Source organism: Myxocyprinus asiaticus, chromosome 12 (assembly GCF_019703515.2).
Source record: "Myxocyprinus asiaticus isolate MX2 ecotype Aquarium Trade chromosome 12, UBuf_Myxa_2, whole genome shotgun sequence".
NCBI lineage: Eukaryota > Metazoa > Chordata > Actinopteri > Cypriniformes > Catostomidae > Myxocyprinus > Myxocyprinus asiaticus.
In genome coordinates, this window is record NC_059355.1 from 2,986,265 (window position 1) to 3,011,728 (window position 25,464).

Below are 25,464 nucleotides of genomic sequence, written 5' to 3' on the forward strand. Positions count from 1 at the left end.
GGGTTATTGTTAAATACTTCCATACCCCATCTTACCCTATATATTGGCCTATATACACTGATCAGCCACAACATTAAAACCACTGACAGGTGAAGTGAATAACATTAATTATATCATTTCCATGGCACCTGTCAAGGGGTGGGGTATATTAGGGGCAACTGAACAGAGTTCCTGAATTTCATGTGTTGGAAGCAGGAAAAATGGGCAAGCGTAAGGATCTGGATACTTTGACAAGGGCCAAATTGTGATGGCTAGGCAACTGGGTCAGAGCATCTCCAAATGGCAGGTCTTGGCAGCAGGATGCACCATGGGAAGAAGGCAGGCTGGCGGAGGGAGTGTAATGCTCTGGGCAATGTTCTGCTGGGAAACTTTGGGTCCTGGCATTCATGTGGATGTTACTTTGACACGTACCACTTACCTAAAGATTGTTGCAGACCACATGCACCCCTTCATGGCAGTGGTATTACCTGATGGCAGTGGCCTCTTTCAGCAGGATAATGCACCATGCCACACTGTAAAAATTGTTCAGGAATGGTTTGAGGAACATGACAAAGTTCAAGGTGTTGCCCTGGCCTCCAAATTCCGATCTCAATCCGATTGAGCATCTATGGGATGTGCTGGACCAACAATCCGATCCATGGAGGCCTCACCTCACAACTAACAGGACTTAAAGGATCTGCTGCTAACGTCTTGGTGCCAGATACCACAGGAGACCTTTTAGAGGTCTTGTGGACTCCATGCCTCACCGGGTTCGAGCTGTTTTGGTGGCACAAGGGGGACCTACACAATATTAGGAAGGTGGTTTTAATGTTGTGGCTGATCGGTTTATATACTGTAATATATACTGTATAATATTTTATTATATTTTGCAAAAGTAAAATATTTCTGTCCTAATTTCTTCACTTTCACATGTTATTTTAATGCTCCTATTAAACCCTTGAGCCCTTATTTTGTCATGAAGCAAAACCTTTGAGATTTCATTACATCATTTCATCACTCCACGGAAACAGAGAAAGCGTGCGTCTCCTCCTCTGTGTCACAGCGTGTATGATTTGAACCAGGAACATTTTCCATTACACGATTGTTTAAAGTGAAACTGGAGCGCTTTGCATTCACTATCAAAGGTTTTACTTCTTCGTTAATATTTTCATGGGAGTTTGGCGTGAGTCTCTGCTGACGGGGCGCTCTTCTGGACAGGAGCTGGTTGACGTCCGCGGTGTGGCACAGTGACGTTCGGACTCAGAGTTCAACGGAATGACACACAAACACGTCGTTCATGGCATTTATACAGTATATTAGCTTAAAATTCCCTTATTTGGGCATTAAAACATTATTTGAATTAGAATGCCCAATAATCGGCATTATCTCAAATAAACTAACCGCGATCACGGTTATGTAATAATCGCGACAGGCTCATCATTGTTAACAATTCACAATTAGACTAGAATAAAACCATTAGAACTTGTGTTTTGATCATATTAACCTGCTGGACTGTGTGTTTTGTGTAATTCAGACCGTGTACCGTGACACCAGCTCACAGGTTCATACGCTCCGACGGATGGTTCGTGAGAAAGATGAGACCATTCAGAGGCAGTCCACGCTTGAGAAGAAGATTCATGAGCTAGAGCGCAGAGGCAGTCTTCAGATCCAGGTGAGGGGTGAGGGAGATGGGGAAGGAGACGTGTCCCCGTTGCCGTCACCTCCTCAGCCCATGACTCTTTCTCCCTGCCCTGATGCCATGGCCGGAGCCTGTGCCAGTGCAGTATACAGCTCTGGCAGCATTTCCCACACTGGCACCCTTCGGGCAATGGCCACACCTCCTCCTCCTCCTCCCCCTCCACCACCACCGATGCCAGGTTCCTCTTGTGAGTATCGCTGTCAACGCATCTGATGGCTCCCGGCAGACATTTAATGGAAGCTTGATGAAAATGATTACTTTTTAAAGCTAGTTATTAAAGTTATTAATCTTATAGGTTTCACGTAGTGTGACAGTCTTAATCACATTTGATTGTGGTGATGTAGCTTAGTATTTAAAGACATGGGCTTGTAGGTAAAAAACACGCAAGTGTCGGTCCATGATCTGTATTATTTGGCACGTGCTTAAAGGGATAGTTCACCCAAAAATGAAAACTCTTTAATCATTTACTCACCCTCATGCCATCCCAGATGTGTATGACTTTCTTTCTTGTGCAGAACACAAATAAAGATTTTAGAAGAATATTTCAGCTCTGTTGGTCAACATATACTTACTCATTTTTAAAACAAAGTTGCACATGCTAACATTAGTTTATGCATACATGAACTAACAATGAACAATTGCACTTTCATAGTTGTAACATTTAACCAAGATTAATTATGCAGTAATAAAATAGTGTTTGTTGTTTCATGATACCTAATAAACTAATGGTAACAAACAGAAGCTAATTGTAACGTGTTACCAGCACTAAAAATGGCAAGTTCTTGTGTCACGATCAGCTGACTGAGATGTTCATTAAATTTGTTTTCCTTTAGTGTTCCATATAAGAGAAAATGTCATTAGGGTTTGAAACGACATGAGAGTATGACAGAATTTTCCTTTTTGGATGCGTGAATACAGAAGTGCCCAAACGTATTGTCTTCATGGAACAATTTAATTATTTTTGGTCTTTATGGCTGACTCATTTCTCCTCTCCTCTAGTTCCTAACGGATCTTCGGCAGCTCTCGCACCTCCGCCACCTCCCCCTCCTCCTCCTCCACCTCCCCCTCCTCCCCCTCCTGGGCATTCAATCGAGATCTCTGCTCCCTTACCCCCACCACCACCTCCCTGTGCTCCTCCCCTCCCAGGCAGCGGCACGCCCACTGTCATATTCAACTCTGGTTTGACAGGTATATACTGTATGTGTGTGTGTGTGTACATGGGGGATTCAGTGTGGGTGTGTCATTGGCCACAAACACACTGCAAAGTGTTGGGAGTGACAACCACATGCAAATGCAGTTTCAGTATAAGTTAAGCTCAATCAACTATTTTTGCTTTTTAAAATTAGCGAGGGAGTTAAAATTATTTTCTGTGGTAATCCACATTATGCCACAAATCCTGTCGGTTGACCTTAACTTGTATTGAACCCGGAACATTCCTTTTAACCTGTTTTTGCAATTTTTGAGAAGAAATATTAGCTACCAGTTTGTTCTGTTTGGTTCGGAACACACTATGAACACTTAGGGCTCTACTTTCGTGAACATTTTCGTGTCTTATCCAATTTTCATAAGAGCGCTAATTTTAAGCGTAATTTACGTGCAAGTGGGTGTGGGTGGGAGTGTTTGCGCAAGCTGTGGGTGTATGCGCACAAACTGTGGGTGTATTGTATATTAATAAAGTGGCGCAAAGTGCAATTTGCTATTTTTCGGAGAGATAGGTCATTGCACTAAGACGTTTAATAACCACATCTATTCTCGGCGCAAAGTCTAAAATTAGTTCCTGCATTTGCAGTTAGAAATTCCACAAGCAGATGATATCAAAGAGCTATCGGTCAGTTTTTAATTCTAGCCATGATTTGTGTGTCAGTAGATCAATGATTCATTATACTTAAAAGTATTTGTTCTATTTTTATGTATTTTTCATACTAAATTGTTTTAGACCTTCAAACGAGATATAACATAAAACATAGGCAAAAAATGTGAATAAACACAAAATACAGTTTTCAAATATATAATTTTTTTTAAGCAAAAAAGTTATCCAACACCCATATGAAAAACTAACTGCCCCCTTAAACTTTATAGTTGGTTGTGCCACCTTTAGCAGCAACAACTGCAACCGAACACTTCCGATAACTGGAGATCAGTCTTTCACAACACTGTGGTGGAATTTAAGTCCACTCTTCTTTGCAGAACTGCTTTAGTTCAGACACATTGGAGGGTTTTCGAACATGAACTGCCCGTTTAAGTTCCTGCACAGCATCTCAATCGGGTTTAAGTCAGGACTTTGACTAGGCCACTCCAAAACTTTAATTTAGCTTCTTTTGAGCCATTCAGAGGTGGACTTACTCCTATGCTTTGGATCATTGTCTTGCTGCATAATCCAGTTGCACTTGAGCTTCAACTCACGGACTGATGACCAGACGTTCACCTTTAGGATTTTCTGGTAGAGAATTCATGTTTCCCTCAATTATTGCAAGTCACCCTGAGGCAACAAAGCATCCCCACACCATCACACTACCACCATCATGCTTGACCGTAGGTATGATGTTCTTTTTGTGGAATTCTGTGTTTGATTTACACCAGATGTAACGGGACCCCTGTCTTCCAAACAGTTCCACTTTCGACTCATCAGTCCACAGAACATTCTCCCAAAAGGTTTGAGGATCATCAAGGGGTGTTTTGGCAAAATTCAGACGATCCTTAATGTTCTCCGGGATTAGCAGTGGGTTTCGCCTCACCACTCTTCCATGGATGGCATTTTTGGCCAGTGTCTTTCTGATAGTGGAGTCATGAACAGTGACCTTTATTGATGCGAGAGAGGCCTGCGGTTCCTTGGATGTTGTCCTTGGCTTTTTTATGACTTCTGGATGAGTGATAATGGCTCTCATGTGGTTCTTTGGAGTCCCAGAGCTTTTGAAATAGCTTTGTAAGCCTTCCCAGACTGATGTATTTCAAACACCTTTTTCCTCATCATTTCTGGTATTTCTTTCGACCTTGGCATAGTGTGCTACTGGGTGAGATCTTTTAGCCAACTTCATGCTGCTGAAAAAGTTCTGTTTAGGTGTTGATGTTATTGAACAGGGCTGGCAGTAATCAGGTCTGTGTGTGTCTAGTCCAGCTGAACTCCATTATGAATGCAGTTTCATAGGTTTGGGGATTTAGTAACTTTTTCACACAGGCCCAGTTGGTATTGGATAACTTTTTTGCTTCAATAAATAACATCATTTAAAAACTGTATTTTGTGTTTACTCAGACTGCCTTTGTTTTATGTTAGAATTTGTTTGAATTTTTTAAAGAATTTAGTTTGAGATATACACAAAACAATAAGATATCAGGAATTTCACAGCACACAGAATTCTTTACAATTTAAAGCAGTCTACATCTAATAAGTTCTGATGAGGACAACCTTTTCCATGCGTTCATAAGAATAAGAAAGTCCTTAGAACTAAAGTACACTTGACCAAACCCATTCACGCTTCGCGTGCACTGTATCGCCAACCCCCTAACGCCTTAGACTTAGTGCATGCTTGCACAAAAATACCAAAACTTCATGGCCATGCTCACAGACTTTGCACGTATGATGTATCGTATAGTACTGCGATTAAGACATAGCAGTCTAAAAATAGGGCCCATTATGTAATTTTGATTAAGGCTACCTGAATTTTTCAGGTGTTAATTTGGTTGTAGAATGTGGTTGTCATTTCCGTAAATAACCAAACTCTGTGTGCACAGAATGGAGTTTAGCTTTTTAGAGTGACAACTGTGTTTAGTTGCAGTGTCTATGTGGCCATTATGAATTTGTATGACTTTTTCTTTCTTTTTTCTGACTCCCCAATAATTATTTCCACTCTTCAGCGGATTTTTTATCAATGCATAGTGCTTAGAAGCATTTTCTGCCTTTCTCTCTCTCTTAACTTTTGTGCTTTTATAACTCTTTAAATTTTTTATATAAATCTCTAAACATTAGTTTTTATCTTCTCCCTTTCTCTCCTGCCCTCAAAGATGGACCAATCAAGCTCTTCTGTAGGTTTCCTGATATTTGTCATGACCATTATTTACTTACTGTCATGATCTTGTCATATTGTGTGTTGTGAGTCTTTTGATTAACATCTTATCCAGTATTCCTGTATTTGTAGTCATTTGAAGTCATATAGATGTTTTGGTAGTCACAGGCCTCTTTTCTTCCTTTGCAGCCGTGAAAATTAAAAAGCCAATCAAAACCAAGTTCCGCATGCCAGTGTTCAATTGGGTGGCGCTGAAGCCCAATCAGATCAACGGCACTGTCTTCAATGAAATTGATGACGAGAGGATCCTAGAGGTAATTGTCTGCAGCAGAGAACATAGTGTGAAATATGTTATCCATGACACTTCTGCATGTATTTCACCGCCATGCTCGTCGTCTTCATGATCACGTTCCTGTTTCATTTACTGCTACATATGAGGAAGATGTCAGATGTTGTTTTTCATTTATTTATCGCTCCGTTTTGTTTCAACTGTACATTTTTAAAGTACATCCTTTAATTGCTGGCTCTAAGATGGCATAAGCAAAGGCAAATGCAAACAGACAGTTTGTAACCTAAAAATCAACGTGAAACACAGTTCACAAACCATTTTACCTCATCAGACATAATTCTGTGTGAATCAGGTTATTCAACAAAAAAAGGGACGGAACTTCATTTTTTTTCATCAACAATTGATTTGATCGTAAAAAGTGTCTGTTACATACCAGAATGGAGCCAGGGGGTTGCAGGGGAGGGATTGAAAAGTGAAAGGGATTCGTGACATCAGCCAAAAAAGATTTTAATATAATTTTAATAAAAGATTACAGAGACACTGTAAACCCTAATGTTGTCGTTACTGAAAAAAAAACAAGTTGCAAATTACTAGAATAATCAAGTTTTGTACTCGTAACTCAAATATCTAAGTTCCTTGAACTTATTTAAGTGTTTATAAGTTTATGTAACGATTGACCTAGAATTGGTTACAATCTTCTTTCTATGAGCTGTGTTATTGTATAATCTGAATTTGAGTAAATTCTGCTATAATAATTAGGTAGAAACAACAGTATTTAAATTTAGGTGCAAGCAGCAATGACGGGCTCAAGCACAACTGGTGCATTTCCACCCAGTGGCTTTCAGACAACAATGCAAGGTGGACACACATCCTGCTGCCAGGTGGTGGTGCTATGACCGTGACCCAAAATAGTCAAATCCATGTGATTAGCCCCCAAGGCTAAACATACATCTCAATTTTGATCTAAATCACACATTGCACACAGAAGATATGAGACACTTCCTGTTTTCCATTTGTTGCCATTCATTTAATGCCTCGCCATGGCAACACCGTTCGATATATCAAAATCTGTTTGCAATTTTGCATCTTCAATGTCTTGGCATAATGTCATCTAAATGTGGTGACAGTCTCATGAATCACCTAGGAGGAGTATTTAAAAGTTCAGAGACTGCAATATTCAAATAATCCTGTTGGGCAGACCTAATGACTATTATTATGAAAGATGTCTGGCTTGGTAAGAATGATATATGTACCAAGTTTGGTGACTGTAGGTGAAAATGGGGGTGCTACAAAGTCTGTCTTACACACCCATTTTAAAGAGGGTGCTACAGAGGCCCCCCTCGCAACATTTGCCCTGCCCTAATGGCCAACAACTCTGATGTGTGTGCAAAATTTCATGAAATTAAGCATGCCAAGTGCCTCAAGAACACCTAAATATAGGAAGAAAGGAATAATAACAATTAATACGTTGCCATGGCAACAGTATTTAAGAGATCAAATATTCCTTTACAATTTTACATCAGCAGTGTCTTGACATTATTCTAAAGAATTTTGAAGCAATTAATGTGAACATAAGAGGGCTATTTCAAAGTCTGTTAAAAGTGCCATACTTCCTGCTGCCAGTTGGTGGTGCTATGACCGTTTTGACCCATTTTCAATGGGGCGTTACAGAGCCCCCCACCTCCAGCAACTTTGTCCAGCTCTTATTGCTGACGATGTGTGTGCAAAATTTCAAGAGTTTTCACGCATGTTAAGTACCCCAGAAGTACCAAAACCCTTGGGGAAAAATGTATAATAATCCTTAGAAGAACAATAGGGTCTCTGCACTTTCAATGCTTGGGCCCTAAATAGCAAATCTGAGTTAAGTCTACTTGCATCTTGTTACCGTAACTTAAATAGTTACGTTCATTCTATATGAACACCAAGTTAAGTGAACTTAAAGGAATAGATCACCTAAAAATGAAAATTCTCTCATCATTTACTCACCCTCATGTCATCCCAGATGTATATGACTTTCTTTCTTCTGCTGAACTCAAATGAAGATTTTTAAAAGAATTTCTCAGCTCTTTTGGTTCTCCCAATACAAGTGAATAGGTGCTTTTGTAGCTCCAAAAATCACAAAGTCAGCATAAACTTAATCCATACCTCCTGAATCGATATGATAGGTGTGGGTCAGAAACAGATCAATATTTAAATTCTTTTTTTACTGTAAATTCTCCTCCCTGCTCAGTCAATCTACACTTTAACGAGACTTGTGTTTCTGCAGAACAAAAATGGGTGTTTTCCAATCAGTGGGTGTTTTCAAACTGGGATGGGTGCTTTTCAGCCGCTTTACACAATTTGCCTACTACACTGAGATTCCCTACTTTTATTGGATAGTTCAGAAATGCCCATCCCGGTTTTTAAACACCCACAGATTGAGAAACGCCTATTACTGTAGAGACCTATGCTGCGTCTGAATACCCCTACTTCTCTACTATATAGTATGCCAAAAACAGTATGCCAGTGGAGTAGTATGTCCGAATCCACAGCATTCATGAAGCATTAAGTGAGAAATACCTGGATGACCTACTATTTCTGGCGAGATTCTGAAGTGCGGCTCGACTGGACACTTAACGATCCCATAATCCCTCGGGAGCTGATGCGGCATCACGTTCAAAACGCTGGATTTAAAAGAACGGCAGTGAATCGTGAGTCAGACGGCTCTTCTCAACTGTATATGCTACGTATACCAAGATAATTGTTCTTTGTGCTTTAGTGGTGCTTGTTTAACAAAACCAGAGCAGATAGTTTTCATGGTTGTTGTTCTTGCGTCATATATTTGGGTTAATACCCGTGTCCCTGGATGAAATATGTCCGAAATCTATTCATACTACTCGCAAACCTAAAAGAATGTACTGTTTTGGTGGCAGATACATGTGTCCTTCATCAAAAACAGTACATACTGTGACAGTATGCGGTTTCGGACGCAGCACCATACTTCACTTTAACTTTCACTTTCTTCTTTGTGTTTTTGGTTATTCACATTCTTCAGTCATATTGCCCCCACTGGGCAGGGAGGAGAATTTCTAGCAAAAAAAGACTTAAAGATTTGTTTCTCAACCAGACCTATCATATCACTTCTGAAGATATGGGTTAAAGCAGTCATATGGATTACTTTTATGCTGCTGTGGGGGTGGGGGCGTGGTTGAGCGTTCATCTGGGGAGAGGGAAAGCGGTATGGCTTCACCCCTGGGTGATGATTATAACTAACAGCTGTCTTTTGTTGTAGTGATCATGGAAGAGTGATAAAAGAGGAGCCGACGCCAGAGGAGGAGAGAGAGAGAGCTACACAGCAGTGCTTGCGTTAAGAGTGTTGATACCAGATCATTGAGTGTTTATTGTACTGAATAAAGAGTTTAATGTTACCTGAACCCCACTTCCTCATTCCAACAACATCCAGTCCTGTTACAGTGGTGCCGTAACCCGGGAATCCGAGGAAGTTAGCATGCTGTCATGGAGTCCTTGCCATTGGCTGAAGTAATCCAATCCCTTGCCAGCATGCACCAGGCTCAACACCAGGCTCTGCTTGAGTTACGTTGAGAGCAAGATCAGCGTTTCCAGGCGATTCTCCGAGCTCAAGCGGAGGACCGGCAGATGCACCGGAGCTTGCTACACCAGGGGGAAGTCCCAACCACGACCCCGAACCTCTGATCAACCTCCATGCCTCCGATCACCCTCATGAAAATGGGCCCACAAGATGAACCTGATGCATTCCTCGAACTGTTTGAGCAGAAGGCGGAGGTGTGGAAATGGCCGAAGGTTCAGTGGGCAGCCCACCTCCTGCTGTTGTCTGGGGAAGCCCAGCTCATGGCCCAACATCTCTGTGCAGCTAACCTCCTGGTCTATGAGGACTTAAAGAAAGCCATCATGCAATGGGTCAGCCGCAGCCCGGAACAACATCGACAGCATCATCACCCGTTTGCATTCACCCAACAGCTCCGTGACGCCTGCCGGAAGTGGCTGCTGGCGGAGGAGCGCGACGCAGAGGAACTCATCAATCTGGTGGTGCTGGAGCAGTTCATTCTTCATCTATTGACAGGAACAGCATAGTGCGTCCAATGCCACTGCCCGGCATCGCTGGAGGAGGCCGTCCAACTGGCTGAGGACCATATGGCGGCATCCCCGGGGCGTAGCAGCCCTTTGTTTCTCTCTCTCACTCTTGCTTCAGCACTCGGACATCACTTTGTGTTAGTTCTGGTGGATTATGCAACGTGATATCCGGAAGCAGTGCCTCTGCGCAACATCTCAGCATTTAGTGTTATGGAGGCACTCTTCAGAATTATCTCCTGAGTGGTGATTCTGAAAGAAATCCTCACTGATCAGGGCACTACTTTTATGTCACGTACACCACACGAACTGTACGAATTATTGGGTTTTAAAACAATTTGCACCAGTGTGTATCACCCACAAGCAGACCGGTTGGTGGAACAATTTAATAAAACCCTGAAAAATATGATTCGTAAGTTCGTGCACAAGGACGCTAAGAATTGGGATAAGTGGCTCAAACCCCTGTTATTTGCAGTCCAAATGTCCCGCAAGCCTCCACAGGGTATCCCCATTCGAGCTGCTGTATGGGCGCTGACCGCGCTGCGTGCTCTGTCATGCAGGAAGCTTGGGAGGAGGGACCTTCAAACAGTAAAAACGAAATTCAGTACATTCTTGATCTTAGAGCAAAACTCCTCACTTTGGGTCAGTTAACATAGGAGAATTTGCTCCAAACTCAAGAACGCCAAAGCCGACTGTATAACAGGGGAACTTGGCTATGGGAATTTGCACCGGGAGACAAAGTGCTTGTATTACTCCCAACATCGAGCTCCAAATTACTCGCCAAGTGACAAGGGCCCTTTGCGGTCACACGTTGAGTAGGAGATCTCAATTATGAGGTAAAACGAACAGATAGAGGTGACGCACCTGAAATTATGGAGGGAGGTGGTTCCTGTGATGTTGGCGATGGTGGTTCCAGAGAGGGCGGAGCTTGGGCCGGAGGTAAACTTAAAAGCTAATCATGTCACTCCGGTCACTTGTGGGGACCACTTCTCACAGCCTCAAGTCACAGAGTTTGCCAAGTTGCAAAAAGAATTTGCAGACATGTTCTTACCTGGTCGTTCAAACCTCATACAACACCACATCGAGACTACGCCCGGGGTAGTGGTACGTAGTCGTCCCTACCGACATCCTGAACACAAGAAAAAAATAGTTTGAGAAGAATTGGATGCAATGCTCAATATGGGAGTAATAGAAGAATCCCACAGTGATTGGTCCAGCCCGGTCTTTTTAGTCCCTAAAAGCGACGGGTCAGTACGGTTCTGTGTGGATTATAGGAAAGTCAATGCACTGTCTAAATTTGACGCATACCCAGTGCCTCGTATTAATGAATTGCTCAATCGGTTAGGCACAGCTCGCTTTTACTCGACACTGGATTTGACAAAGGGGTATTGGCAGATCCCCTTAACACCAATGTCCCGTGAAAACATGGCCTTCTCCACACCATTTGGCTTACACCAATTCGTGACACATTTGTTCAGTTTGTACAGGGCCCTGGCTACATTTCCGCACCTCATGGACCGAGTCTTCAGACCACACTCTGCTTATGCCCCTGCCTATCTGGATGACATCATTATATACAGTAACGATTGGGAGCACATGCAAAATCTGAGGGCTGTTCTGAGGTCGCTGCGATGGGCGGCACTCACGGCAAACCCCAAGAAGTGCACAGTTGGACAGGTGGAGGTACGGTATCTGGGTTTCCACTTGGGTCACGGGCAGGTGCGCCCCCAAAATGGTAAGACCGCAGCGATTGCAACCTACCCAAGACCAAAAAGGAGGTGAGAGTTCCTGGGACTGGCTGGCTACTATAGAAGGTTTGTGCCTAATTATTTGGATGTCACCAGCCCACTGACTGATCTCACTAGAAAGGGAGCTCCAGACCTGGTCCAGTGGACGGAGCAGTGCCAACAGGCGTTTACGCAGGTGAAAGCTGCACTTTGCAGCAGACCACATTTACATGCATCTAATTTCTCTCCCATTTGTTTTACAAACGGACGCTTCGGACAGGGGGCTGGGGGCGGTGTTCTCGCAGGTCGTGGAGGAAGAGGAGTGGCTGTACATTAGCTGCTGTACATTAGTCACAAGTTATAGCTGAGAGAGACTAAGTACAGCATCATTGAAAAGGAATGTCTGGCCATCAAATGGCCCATTCTCACCCTCCAATTCTATCTGTTGGGGCGAGCTTTCACCCTCTGTTCTGACCACGCACCACTCCAGTGGCTCCACTGCATGAAGGATGCTAATGCATGGATCACCCGTTGGTATCTGGCTCTACAGCCTTTTAAGTTTGAGGTGGTCCACAGACCAAGGGCGCAGATGGCTGTTGCTGACTTTCTCTCCAGAGCGATAAAAGAGGAGCCAATGCCAGAGGAGGAGAGAGAGAGAGCGTTACACAGCAGTGCCCGCGTTAGAGTGTTGATACAAGTCCATTGAGTGTTTATTGTACTGAGTAAAGAGTATAATGTTACCTGAACCCCGCTTCCTTATTCCAAAAACGTCCAGTCCTGTTACAGCTGCTTTGTGCTTTTTGGAGCATCAAAATGTTGGCACCCATTCACTTGCATTGTATGGACCTACAGAGTTGAAATATTCTTTAAAAAATCTTAATTTGTGTTCTGAAGAAGAAAGAAAGTCATACACATCTGGGATGGCATGAGGGTGAGTAAATCATGAGAAAGTTTTGGAGACGCCATTACTCAATTCAATTGAGGGAACGAGTTTACTCAATTAATTGAGGACAGTCAACTTATTAGAGTTTTCAGTGTGCAAACATGATTTTGTTTGGAATAATGTGCACTGATGATTCATACACAATAAGACCAGGAACTGGAATTTAGAAAGTATATAGAGTCGAATTTGATCTCATGTTGATTTTAATGTGATTCATGTTTGGGAAGACTCTGTCCACATTTTCAAAAACCCAGCAGGGTTTCAAGAGGTGCTGTGGATTAGAACTTAAAGAGGACTTTTGATTTGTAGGATCTGAACGTGGACGAGTTTGAAGAAATGTTTAAGACCAAAGCCCAGGGTCCTGCTGTTGACTTAACGATGCAAAAGCAGAAGGCTCCTCAGAAGGGCCCGAATAAAATGTCACTGCTGGAAGCCAACAGGGCAAAAAACCTCGCCATCACACTCCGCAAGGCAGGGAAAAGTCCAGAAGAGATCTGCAAAGCAATCCAGACGTAAGTTCCCACTTTGCCTTTAGGCTTAAGATAAAGAAGCACAGTTAACCACAACATATTCTCCCTGAGATGATGTTTACAGCAATAAATTAAATACAGTATTTTACGATGAATTACATGAACACATATAAAGCTATTTTTTCCGGCATACGACAAAATAAAGAACCATATTTTAATGAACTAAATTAAGAAATTAGACTAAAAATGTGAATAAAAATTCTGTTGGAAAAGCACATCTGAGTAGCGCTCGATAGACTGGTCTGTCTCCCCCTCCTCAGGTTTGACCTGCGTACAATGCCAGTAGATTTTGTGGAGTGTTTGATGCGGTTCATGCCTACTGAGGGTGAAGTAAAGGTGCTCCGCCAGTATGAGCGGGAACGGCGGCCGATGGACGGGCTCACTGATGAAGACCGCTTCATGATGCTCTTCAGCAAGATCGAGAGGCTGCCACAGCGGATGACCATTATGGCCTTCATGGGCAACTTCAGCGACAGCCTGCAGATGCTCACACCGGTTAGATTGTTGTATTATGGAGTTGAGGAATAGTTAGCGAAATTGAGTAATATAACACTGTTCTGGATATCTTTATCGATTTGAGAATAATGATCAAATAATTTCCACTTACACTGGCGGCCAAAAGTTTGAAATAATGTACAGATTTTGCTCTTATGGAAAGAAATTGGTACTTTTATTCACCAAAGTGGAATTCAACTGATCACAATGTATAGTCAGGACATTAATAATGTGAAAAAATACTATTACAATTTGATTTTTTTTTTTTGAATTTATTAAAGATTCCTCATCAAAAAATCCTTGGCATTCTAGCTGTCAGTTTGTCCAGATACTCAGGTGACATTTCACCCCACACTTCCTGTCTTTTCGGGCACTTCTCACGCACCTTACAGTCTAGCTGATCCCACAAAAGCTCAATGGGGTTAAGATCCAGAACACTCTTTTCCAATTATCTGTTGTCCAATGTCTGTGTTTCTTTGCCCACTCTAACCTTTTCTTTTTGTTTTTCTGTTTCAAAAGTGGCTTTTTCTTTGCAATTCTTCCCATAAGGCCTGCACCCCTGAGTCTTCTCTTTACTGTTGTACATGAAACTGGTGTTGAGCGGGTAGAATTCAATGAAGCTGTCAGCTGAGGACATGTGAGGCGTCTATTTCTCAAACTAGAGACTCTGATGTACTTATCCTCTTGTTTAGTTGTACATCTGGTCTTCCACATCTCTTTCTGTCCTTGTTAGAGTCAGTTGTCCTTTGTCTTTGAAGACTGTAGTGTACACCTTTGTATGAAATCTTCAGTTTTTTTGACAATTTCAAGCATTGTATAGCCTTCATTCCTCAAAACAATGATTGACTGAAGCTGTTTCTTTTTTTTGTTGCCATTTTTGACCTAATATTGACCTTAAGACATGCCAGTCTATTGCACACTGTGGCAACTCAAAAACAAACACAAAGACAATGTTAAGCTTCATTTAACGAACCAAATATCTTTCAACTGTGTTTGATATAATGGCAAGTGATTTTCTAGTACCAAATGATCAATTTAGCATGATTACTCAAGGATAAGGTGTTGGAGTGATGGCTGCTGTCTAGATTTGATCAAAAATGACTTTTTTCAAATAGTGATGGTGCTGTTTTTTACATCAGTAATGTCCTGACTATACTTTGTGATCAGTTGAATGCCACTTTGGTGAATTAAAGTACCAATTTCCTTCCGAAACAGCAAAATCTGTACATTATTCCAAACTTTTGGCCACCAGTGTATGTATGAATTATATGTCTTTCATGCATTTGCTTTATTTTTGTGCATTTATTCTGTTCACATTTTTATTTCACAGCAACTTCATGCAATCATTGCAGCATCTGTATCCATAAAATCATCTCAGAAGTTGAAGAAAATCCTAGAGGTAAGACAATTTAACATGAATGTCAGAGAGTCTCTTGCCATCTTAGTCTTGTAATTAATCTGTTCCTTCCTGTGTCTTCTCTCATCTTAGATCATTTTGGCCCTGGGGAACTATATGAACAGCAGTAAAAGGGGAGCAGTTTATGGATTCAAGCTTCAGAGCTTGGATCTGGTAACTCATCTTTCATAACTCTCTGCAAAGCTGCTTTTTAGACCCTTTTTTCCTGAGACATTTATTCAGTTTAATCATTTTTATAAATTTCATAAATGTTATGCCTTCAGCTGTTGGAGACCAAGTCCACAGACAGAAAGCAGACACTGTTGCACTACATAGCCAATGTGGTGAAGGAGAAATATCCTGTTGTTAGTGTTTTCTACAATGAGCTGCACTATATTGAGAAAGCTGCTGCAGGTGAGCGTGCCTCTAAAGCTACATCAAAACCTTCAAAACATATTTTGTATATTTGCTGTACGTATTACATAGGGTAGTTCTATTTGTAAATACATTCAAATATTGTATTTACATCTCTTTCTTTTTTTGTTCACATTAAAGGGATAGTTCACCTAAAAATGAAAATTCTCTCATTATTTACTCACCCTCATGATATCCCAGGTATGTATGACTTTCTTTCTTCTGCAGAACACATTTGAAGAAAAATAGAAAAATATCTCAGCTCAGTAGGTCCTTAAAATGCAAGTGGATGGCGATCTGACTTTTGAAGCTCCAAAAATCACAGACAGTCAGCATAAACGTCATCCATACGACACCAGCAGTTAAATTAATGTATTCTAAAGCGACGTGATCGCGAAAGATCAATTCCGGTCAGCTTCCGGTCAGCAGCGGTATGCGCATGTGATGTAATCACCTTAGACCGTGCGTCACAGTCGGAAGAGCAGTGCTGTTTACAAGTGAGAAGGAGGAATGCTGTACAGAAGCTTTGTTGGTTTTGGTTTTGATCTATATTTATCTGTTTCTTTTCTCACAATGGTGAGTTTGTGTGCTTATCCTGGATGTCTCAATCGAGAGAAGAACGTGAGATTATGTCTGTAACATGCCAATGCAAATACATCACACGACAGACCGCATGATCTCCACCCTCTCGTGAAGCTTACAGGAAGCGTTGGTTTATAGTTAAAAGGTACTTAAATGCTGATATTTCTGCACACCAAGAGTGATCGTTTTGCTTTAGAAGACATTAATTTAACCGCTGGAGTCGTATGGATGATGTTTATGCTGACTGTCTGTGGTTTTTTTTTTTTTTTTTTTTTTTTTTTTGGAGCTTCAAATGTCTGATCACCATTCACTTGCATTTTAAGGACCTGCTGAGATATTTTTCTATTTTTCTTCAAATGTGTTCTGGTGAAGAAAGAAAGTCAAACACACCTGGGATATCATGAGGGTCAGTAAATAATGAGAGAATGTTCATTTTTGGGTGAACTATTCCTATAACAGGACATTGTTTATTTACACCTATTAATAGATATGTTAAAGAGATTGTTCACTACAAAAGAAAACTTCTGTCTTTTACTTACCCTCATGTTGCTGCAATACCATATAGCTTGCTTTCTTTTCTGTGGAACAGTAAAGGAGATGTTAGGCAGGATGACAGCCTTAGTCTCAATTCACTTTTCATTGTATGGAAAAATAAAATTAAATATGTGACTGAGGCAGTCATTTTGCTTAGCATCTCCTTTTGTGTTCCACAGAAGAAAGTCACACAGGTTTGGAAAAACATAAGCAGTAGTACAACACCAATTCCAGAACAGTTGGGACAGTGTGCAAAATGCCACTAAAAACAAAAAGGAGTGATTTATAAATCTGCTTTGACAAGTGGCGCCAGTTAGATGCGACGCCGAGTATTGGATCACACGTCGCTGCCGGGCCGCTCGAGTGAAGCCGGCGCCACGTGCGCCTCGGACCAATAAAGTTTTACAGCTTATTTGAAATATGTTCTTTTATCGTAATCTTGACCAACCGTTTTGGAGATTTCGGTCTTTCTCCATTCAAGTTGATAGGAGCTGCACTGTCATGATGCTTGTTTACATAGAAAAATAGCTGGCCAAGATCATTCCAAAAACGGCCGCCGAGTGGACTGACTTACCTTGAAAAAGAGACTTTGTTGAAAGGATCCGGAAATACGTTTGGACCGTTCAAATTCATTTTGTTTACCTTCTTGAAATGGCCTATATATAAACGATTGCCTCACCTGTATAACAACTCAAAGTACATGTACAAATCACTCCTTTTTGTTTTTAGTGGCATTTTGCATACTGCCCCAACTTTTTTGAAATCGGGGTTGTAAAGCAGGACAGAATTTTCAGTTTTGGGTAAACTATCCCTTTAGGTTTCATTATCAGTTTATTGTCCATTAATATGCATACAAATATGTTTTTTAAAGGTTGATCTCATTAATCCTATGTTGCAGTCTCTCTGGAGAATGTTCTCCTGGATGTGAAGGAGCTACAGAGAGGAATGGATCTGACCAGAAGAGAGTACAGCATGCATGGCCACAATACTCTACTCAAAGACTTCATCCACCATAATGAGGCCAGGCTGAAGAAACTCCTGGATGATGCTAGGATTGCACAGGTAAATAAGAAACTTTTTATAATGTGTAGTGTTGTGGTGGTTAAAGATCTGAGCTGGTTGTTGGTTCAAACTCCATTACAGCCATCCATGTATTATCAGCATTGAGTCTTATTACAGTGTAATAACTGAATTGTAATTGATTAATCTGATCAAAAATATTGTTTGGCTGTTTGGTCATATGACTTGCATGTAATTACAGGATGCCTTTGACGAAGCTGTAAAGTTCTTCGGGGAGAGCGCCAAGACCATGCCACCCTCTATGTTCTTCCCTGTGTTTGTTCGCTTCATCAAGTCCTATAGGGTGAGTCTTTTATACTGCCAGTGCACTATGGAACACCCTCTGGTTCACACGCTGCCCAGATCTAATTCCTCTATTTCATTCTCAGCAAGCGGATGAAGAGAACGAGCAGAAGAAGAGGCAGGAGCAGCTGTTGATGGAGAAACTTCTGGAGCAGGAGGCCATGATGGAAGAGCATGAAAATCAGCAGGTAGAATGCACTGTAGGAAACATTTAAGAAGTATTGTAGATGTTTGCTGTAAATGCAGTGTTGGGGCAAGTGCTAATTAACTCTCAAGCTACACGTAAATTCAAGTCTTATGATTATGAACTTTGTTACGACTCAATTAGTTTTATTCTTTTAACTGGTTCATTGAATTCTGAATCGTCAGAATGTACAAATTTGCTAAAATCAGTGAGACTTGATAAAGAGAAGACATTTTAGGAGATTCTGTTTGATTGTTGCCTCCGCTCGCTCAGTTGTAAAGCCTTGAGTGCAGTACAGTGTTTTGTTGTGGTACAGCAGAAAAATGATTTCTTGTTACTGGAAAAGCTAGACTCAACTGTTTGGAAAACAACTGAGCTACTACTATCACTTAAAAAACGTAGTTACGTTAGTAGTGTCATTAAATAAACCTTGTAGCTTTTACAAGTGTTTTTCGTTTCCAAATTTACTTTGAATGTGTGTTCCTTTGCATTATGTTCATCTATAACTTCAGTTTTACAAGCTTGACTTGTAATGTCTCCATAACCACTAAATAATATCTAATGGATCTTTATAAGAAGGCATTGCTTTTGTCATTAAAAGCATACCTGATATACAACCCCAATTGCAAAAAAGTTGGAACAGTATGCAAAATGCTAATAAAAACAAAAAGGACCACTTTACATCTCCTTATTCATGCGATTATCTAATCAACCAATTGTGTGTCAGCAGTGCAATGCATAAAATCATACAGATACTTGTCAGAAGTTCACATCAACCATCAGAATGGGGAAAAATGTGATCTCAGTGAGTTTTTGGCACCATTCTGAATAAACTCTAGATACTGTGGTGCATGGAAATCCCAGGAGATCAGCAGTTACAGAAATACTCAAACCAGCCCGTCTGGCACCAACAATCATACCACGGTCCAAATCACTGAGATCACATTTTTTTCCCCATTCTGATGGTTGATGTGAACATTAACTGAAGCTCCTGACCCACATCTGCATGATTTTCTTTACATTGCACTGCTGCCACATGATTGGCTGATTTGATAATCGCATGAATATGTAGGTGTACAGGTGAACCTAATAAAGTGGCTGGTGAGTGTATATAATAGGTTATAACTTTGATCTTGGTTATGTTATAATGCATTATCGTCTGTGTGGTAAAACTGTGTATAGGTAAGTATAATGTATTAGAATTGTGGTTACAATGATTTATGAGAATTTATAACATTTTACATTATAAGGCATATTATGGGACATTACAAATGCATTATAATAAAGTCAGCAAAAAACTGCTTTTATTTTCAGCAAACTTAACATGTGTAAATATTTGTATGAACAAAAAGATTCAACAGCTAAGGGGGCTTTCACACTGGGCACGTTTGCTGCGGTCCGATTCCGAGTGCAATTGTTCCCAGTGCCCCCCGCAGTTTTGGTCTGGTTTCACACTCGCTTGATTCTATCGAACCCTAGTCCATTTGTGTTCATCTTACGTCATCACAAGCACGCGTGGTGAACACAACGCGACTCATCATACTTTTGTTTTTTTGTTATTTTGGTGCCATTATGGACAGCGTAACTCATCTATGTCCAGGGGAAGGCGGCTTGCTGCTGCTCGCAAACGCCGTTTTTTGAGGAGACAGCTGATTGCAAGGAATTCATTTGCATCTTTGTTTACACTTACTCACGCTCATGTCCAAGGTGAAGTTATCGCCACTGTCATCTCCTATTATACTCTATATTTATAACCTATAATAGTATTTATATATAGTATTTATAAGGTGTATAGACAGATAGACAGACAGTATAGTGTTGATTGTACTTGTATGTCATTGTGGTGTCATTACTTTTTTGGGAATTTCAGGAATGTGTGGATCCTCGTGTGTTGTCGAAACTAATGATGTCGTCATCGGCTAAAACGCATGTGCAGGTTACTTTACTTCCTGAATGAGTGCACACCCGAGTCCGAGTTGCTTTCACATTCATGTGAATCACGCTACAGGTCCATTGCAACTGAACTCAGACCACCTCCTACAGGTAGTCTTGGGTTCGGTACCACGGTGCGCTCCCCGGTCCTCATGACAGCTTTCACATTACCAGTTTTTCATGCAAACCATGCTGTGTTTTGAACTAAACTGCCAGTGTGAAAGCACACTAAGACTTAAACTGAACAAGTTTCACAGACATGTGACTAACAGAAATGGAATAATGTGTCCCTGAACAAAGCAGGGGTCAAAATCTAAAGTAACAGTCAGTGTCTGGTGTGGCCACCAGCTGCATTAAGTACTGCAGTGCATCTCCTGCTCATGGACTGCACCAGATTTGCCAGTTCTTGCTGTGAGATGTTACCCCAATCTTCCACCAAGGCACCTGCAAGTTCCCGGACATTTCTGGGGGGAATGGCCCTAGCCCTCACCCTCCGATACAACAGGTCCCAGACGTGTTCAATGGGATTGAGATCCGGGCTCTTCGCTGGCCATGGCAGAACACTGACATTCCTGTCTTGCAGGAAATCACGCACAGAACGAGCAGTATGGCCGGTGGCATTGTCATGCTGGAGGGTCATGTCAGGATGAGCCTGCAGGAAGGGTACCACATGAGGGAGGAGGATATCTTCCCTGTAACGCACAGCGTTGAGATTGCCTACAATGACAACAAGTTCAGTCCGATGATGCTGTGACACACCGCCCCAGACCATGACGGAACCTCCACCTCCAAATCGATCCCGTTCCAGAGTACAGGCCTCGGTGTAACGCTCATTCCTTCGACAATAAACGTGAGTCCAACCATCACCCCTGGTGAGACAAAACCGTGACTCATCAGTGAAGAGCACTTTTTGCCAGTCCTGTCTGGTCCAGTGAAGGTGGGTTTGTGCCCATAGGTGACATTGTTGCCGGTGATGTCTGGTAAGGACCTGCTTTACAACAGGCCTACAAGCCCTCAGTCCAGCCTCTCTCAGCCTATTGCGGACAGTCTGAGCACTGATGGAGGGATTGTGCAGTCCTGGTGTAACTCGGGCAGTTGTTGTTGTTGCCATCCTGTACCTGTCCCGCAGGTGTGATATTCAGATGTACCGGTCCTGTGCAGGTGTTGTTACACACAGTCTGCCACTGTGGGGACAATCAGCTGTCCTTCCTGTCTCCCTGTAGTGCTGTCTTAGGCGTCCCACAGTACGGACATTGCAATTTATTGCCCTGGTCACATCTGCAGACCTCATGCCTCCATGCAGCATGCCTAAGGCACGTTCACACAGATGAGCAGGGACCCTGGGCATCTTTCTTTTGGTGTTTTTCAGAGTCAGTAGAAAGGTCTCTTTAGTGTCCTAAGTTTTTATAACTGTGATCTTAATTGCCTACCGTCTGTAAGCTGTTAGTGTCTTAATGACCGTTCCACAGGTGCATGTTCATTAATTGTTTATGGTTCATTGAACATGCATGGAAAACATTGTTTAAACACTTAACAATAAAGATCTGTAAAGTTATTTGATTTTTACAAAATTATCTTTAAAGTACAGTGTCCTGAAAAAGGCACATTTCTTTTTTGGCTGAGTTTAGATTTATGATGCCTTTACAATGCGTTATAAATATGGGCTTCATAGAAAATGTTACTGTTAGTATTTTGTGGTTGTTTTGGAGTTCCCTAGCATTTAGATGGCTTCAAAATGAATGTTTCATTTTCTTTTTGCATCATTCCTAAACACTTTCCTACACAAATTCATAATTTTTTTTCCTTTCCAACTTGCTCACACAAACACCAGTCACCATCTCACAAGGGTAAGCGGCAGCAGCAGGAGCTCTTATCTGAATTAAGGAAGAAGCAAGGCAAAGACAGCCGCCACGTCTACGAAGGCAAAGATGGAGCCATTGAGGACATCATTACGGGTAAGAAAGCTTCTGAACAAAAACTCAACAGAGATTCATTTGATTTTACTTTGGACAAATGAATCCGTTTCGCTAAGTGTGTATTGGTCCTGTTTCCTAAATAGCACCAGTAGACAGTATGCTGTTTTAGTCTTAGTGGAGCTTAGAGGCTGGAAGTTTCTGTCTGATTCTATACTGTCTCTAGTGCTTCTAGCTTTTTTGGTATTTCTGTGTTGTGATTGGCTATTATTTTGCTGCAGTGCTGAAGACCGTCCCCTTTACAGCGCGATCAGCCAAACGTGGCTCGCGGTTCTTCTGTGACCCCGCCCTCTCCGAGGACTTCCATTACTAAACTAAATTCTCTCCCCTCAGAAAGGTGCCTTTAAGTCCGTCTCTTCTTCACTCGTCCCCTAGTCATTCCCTCCATCCTTTTCTTTATCTGTCTCTTATATTATCTATTACTTTTCACTTGCATATAGGGCTTTCAACATGGTATGAAGACATGTGAATTCTCTGCATAAAAATGCATGCCTTCCTTTCAGTACTTCATTCATTCTGCATGGTATTAAATTAAATGTATTTCCAATGTCCTTTTATAATGGAAAATTGTATTGTTCTTTATTGGCTGGTTTCTTAGACAACTACTCACACATAAAAAAAAAAAAAACTTCTTGAACAGTTCCCAATCATTGTGGTGTTCTTTTACAGTTTTAAAGGGATAATCAACCAAAAACTAATTTACTATCCCTCATATTGTTCCAACCGGAATGGCATTCTTCCTTACATGGGACACAGAAGGAGCTGTTAGGCAGTGTATTAGTCTCAGTCACCATTTGCTTTCATTGTATCTTTTTTCCATAAAATGAAAGTGAATTTGAAGGATGTGATTGAACATCACATTTTGTTTTATGTTCCACCAGGTGAAAAAAAAAGTAATTTTAGTTTGGAACAACATGAGGGAAGTAAATGATGACATAATTTACATTTTTGCCTGATTTATCCCTTTAAGTACAATTTGTGTTCTGGAAACCCCCATCAACATATCATAAATGTCTAGACTTAAAGCAGTAGTTCACCCAAAAATGAAAAATCTCTAATGATTTACCATCCCAGTTGTGTTTGACTTTCTTTCTTCTGCAGAACACAAATTAAGATATTTAGAAGAATATTTCAGCTCTGTAGTTCCATACAATGCAAGTGAATGGGTGCCAACATTTTGTAGCTCCAAAATCCACATAAAGGGAGCATAAATGTAATCCATACGACTCTCGTGGTTAAATCCATGTGTTCAGACATGATATAATAGGTGTGGGTGAGAAACAGATCAATGTTTAAGTCATTTTTTAATCACAAATTCTCCCTCCCCAGTAGGGGGCGATGTGCATGAAGAATGTGAATCACCAAAAACAGAAGGAGAATGTGAAAGTGGAGATTGACTGAGCAGTGAGGAGAATTTGTAGTAAAAAAAAAAAAAAAAAAAGGACTTAAATGTTAATCTGGAGTACTTTTATGTTGCACTTTTGTGGATTTTGGAGCTTCAACATTTGCATTGAATGGACCTACATAGCTAAAAAATTCTTCTAAAAATCTTAATTTGTGTTCTGCAGAAGTCATGAGGGTGAGCAAATGATGAGAGTATTTTTTTATTTTCGGGTGAACTATCCCTTTAACCGAAACTAAGCAAACATCCAGACACCATCCTGTTTTATACCCATCTTCCTTCCATACCAACAGGCCCAGACTGTAGATGTGTTCAGTGTCTAACTGTGTACCTGTTTGTCTTCAGACCTGCGCAGTCAACCCTTCCGACGGGCCGACGCCCTGAGGAGGAGTGGGAGGAGGAACTTGGAATCACAACACCTTCAGCTGCTCAACATGGAGATCACCACCTGCTAGTCAAGCATGTCTCGCATTGAGGACAGAGGGTGGGCCAGTTCCATCAATGAAAAAAAGAACACAAATAGCACAAAACATCTTCATTAAATTAGGACTATGGAAGATGAACCTTAGTGTTATCTAGGGGACATTTCTGCTTTATGAAGTGGCACGCCTGGGATCAGTTCACCCTGGTTGTAATGGACTAAACTGCTCAAAAGATCTCAAATTCTGGACCTACACTGTTGTTGGTTGTGGACTCTACAAATGGACGTTGTGCAGGAAGATGTGGTGTGATGTATCTTGGTGCTGTCTTTTGTGTTTCACACTGTTCAGCTTTGAGAGATTGTGTATTAAATACAAGGACAGAACAGATACAGGAAGAGCAGAAACATAGCCTTGGATTGGCCCATTTATGTCATTTTGATTACTACCAAACTCCAAGCTGAGCAGCTTTTTCTGAGGGACTTTGGACTATTTACAAAATGCACTTTTTATTTTATTTTATTTTTTAACATTTGAACTTTGATCATCTTAAAACAAAAAGAACTTTAATTTTTAAAAAAACATGGATGAAGAGCACAAGGGAGATTTGGACATTGAATCTCTGTGGACTGAAACGTCCCATGAAGTGTTGAGAAAAAATGTTTACTACTAAACATTCACAGCCAGTATGACATTGCACGTACGTCTCATTATAAACAGATTTCCTCTCCCACTGGTTTTATCTCATGTGACGTTTGTGAGCTGTGGAAAAACAAAAGATATTTCATTGGATGAAAGAAAAAAGTCTTTTTTTTAATGTACAGATATTTTGCTACGAAATTTTTTACATTGTTCATCCATTGTGGTGCTGTACATATTGTCTAAACAAACCAACATCTCCTGCAATATCACTGAAATGTTATTAACTTTTATGTTTTGTTTTTTTTAGTATAACAGTATTATTTAATTTGATGGTGAAGACAGTGAATCAACTTACTCTGTGACCTGGATTGCTCTCTCATCACTATTGTTGCATATGGTAAATGTCTGTGGTTGCACGTAACACTTGAAAGCTTGAAGAGACACTAGTGGCACATATAACTTTTTTTCTACTTTGGTCTCTTAAAACAAACTGGAATCAATGGATGTGTGCAAATAAAGCAATGACACCAGCACCGTTAAAAAAAAGCCATTTTTTGTGTGGTAAATGTGAAATGTAGATGTACTGTACATTTTTGCAATCATATTTTTCTGATTGGAAGATGAGCTCAATGATAGATGTGATGTTGGATCTTTAGTATTATTACTTTATTTTTTCCCCCATATTTTTGAATAATAGTGAAGGTCAAACTATGAAATGGAAGTAAAAGAATGTTCAAGAAACAAATCCAAACTACTCAACTTTTGGATTAAGTAACTAACCTTGCCCTGCACACTCAGAAACCTTCATGAGGTAGTCACTTGAGAAGCTTTTGCAACACAGAAATTATTTAAATAAGTTTGAATTTTTAAGC

At 41.0% G+C, this 25,464-nt stretch overlaps 1 protein-coding gene across 3 annotated transcripts in view; it reads left to right on the forward strand.

Annotated features, from left to right (window-relative positions):
- Positions 1 to 25,142, forward strand: part of LOC127448857 (formin-like protein 2) — a 47,398-nt gene extending 22,256 nt beyond the window's left edge. Inside the window, exons 14-28 of one of the 3 annotated variants that reach the window (XM_051711720.1) lie at positions 1,514 to 1,865; positions 2,678 to 2,866; positions 5,678 to 5,698; positions 5,869 to 5,993; positions 13,037 to 13,239; positions 13,518 to 13,752; positions 15,083 to 15,151; positions 15,242 to 15,322; positions 15,433 to 15,562; positions 17,577 to 17,740; positions 17,940 to 18,041; positions 18,127 to 18,228; positions 21,988 to 22,111; positions 22,351 to 22,466; positions 23,877 to 25,142. In XM_051711720.1, the coding sequence (XP_051567680.1) occupies positions 1,514 to 1,865; positions 2,678 to 2,866; positions 5,678 to 5,698; positions 5,869 to 5,993; positions 13,037 to 13,239; positions 13,518 to 13,752; positions 15,083 to 15,151; positions 15,242 to 15,322; positions 15,433 to 15,562; positions 17,577 to 17,740; positions 17,940 to 18,041; positions 18,127 to 18,228; positions 21,988 to 22,111; positions 22,351 to 22,442 (1,989 nt within the window). In that variant the 3' untranslated portion in view covers positions 22,443 to 22,466; positions 23,877 to 25,142. The remainder of the gene's footprint in view (positions 1 to 1,513; positions 1,866 to 2,677; positions 2,867 to 5,677; positions 5,699 to 5,868; positions 5,994 to 13,036; positions 13,240 to 13,517; positions 13,753 to 15,082; positions 15,152 to 15,241; positions 15,323 to 15,432; positions 15,563 to 17,576; positions 17,741 to 17,939; positions 18,042 to 18,126; positions 18,229 to 21,987; positions 22,112 to 22,350; positions 22,467 to 23,876) is intronic. The other 2 variants (XM_051711718.1, XM_051711721.1) reach the window with 2 other exon arrangements.
- Positions 25,143 to 25,464: the final 322 nt, after the last annotated feature.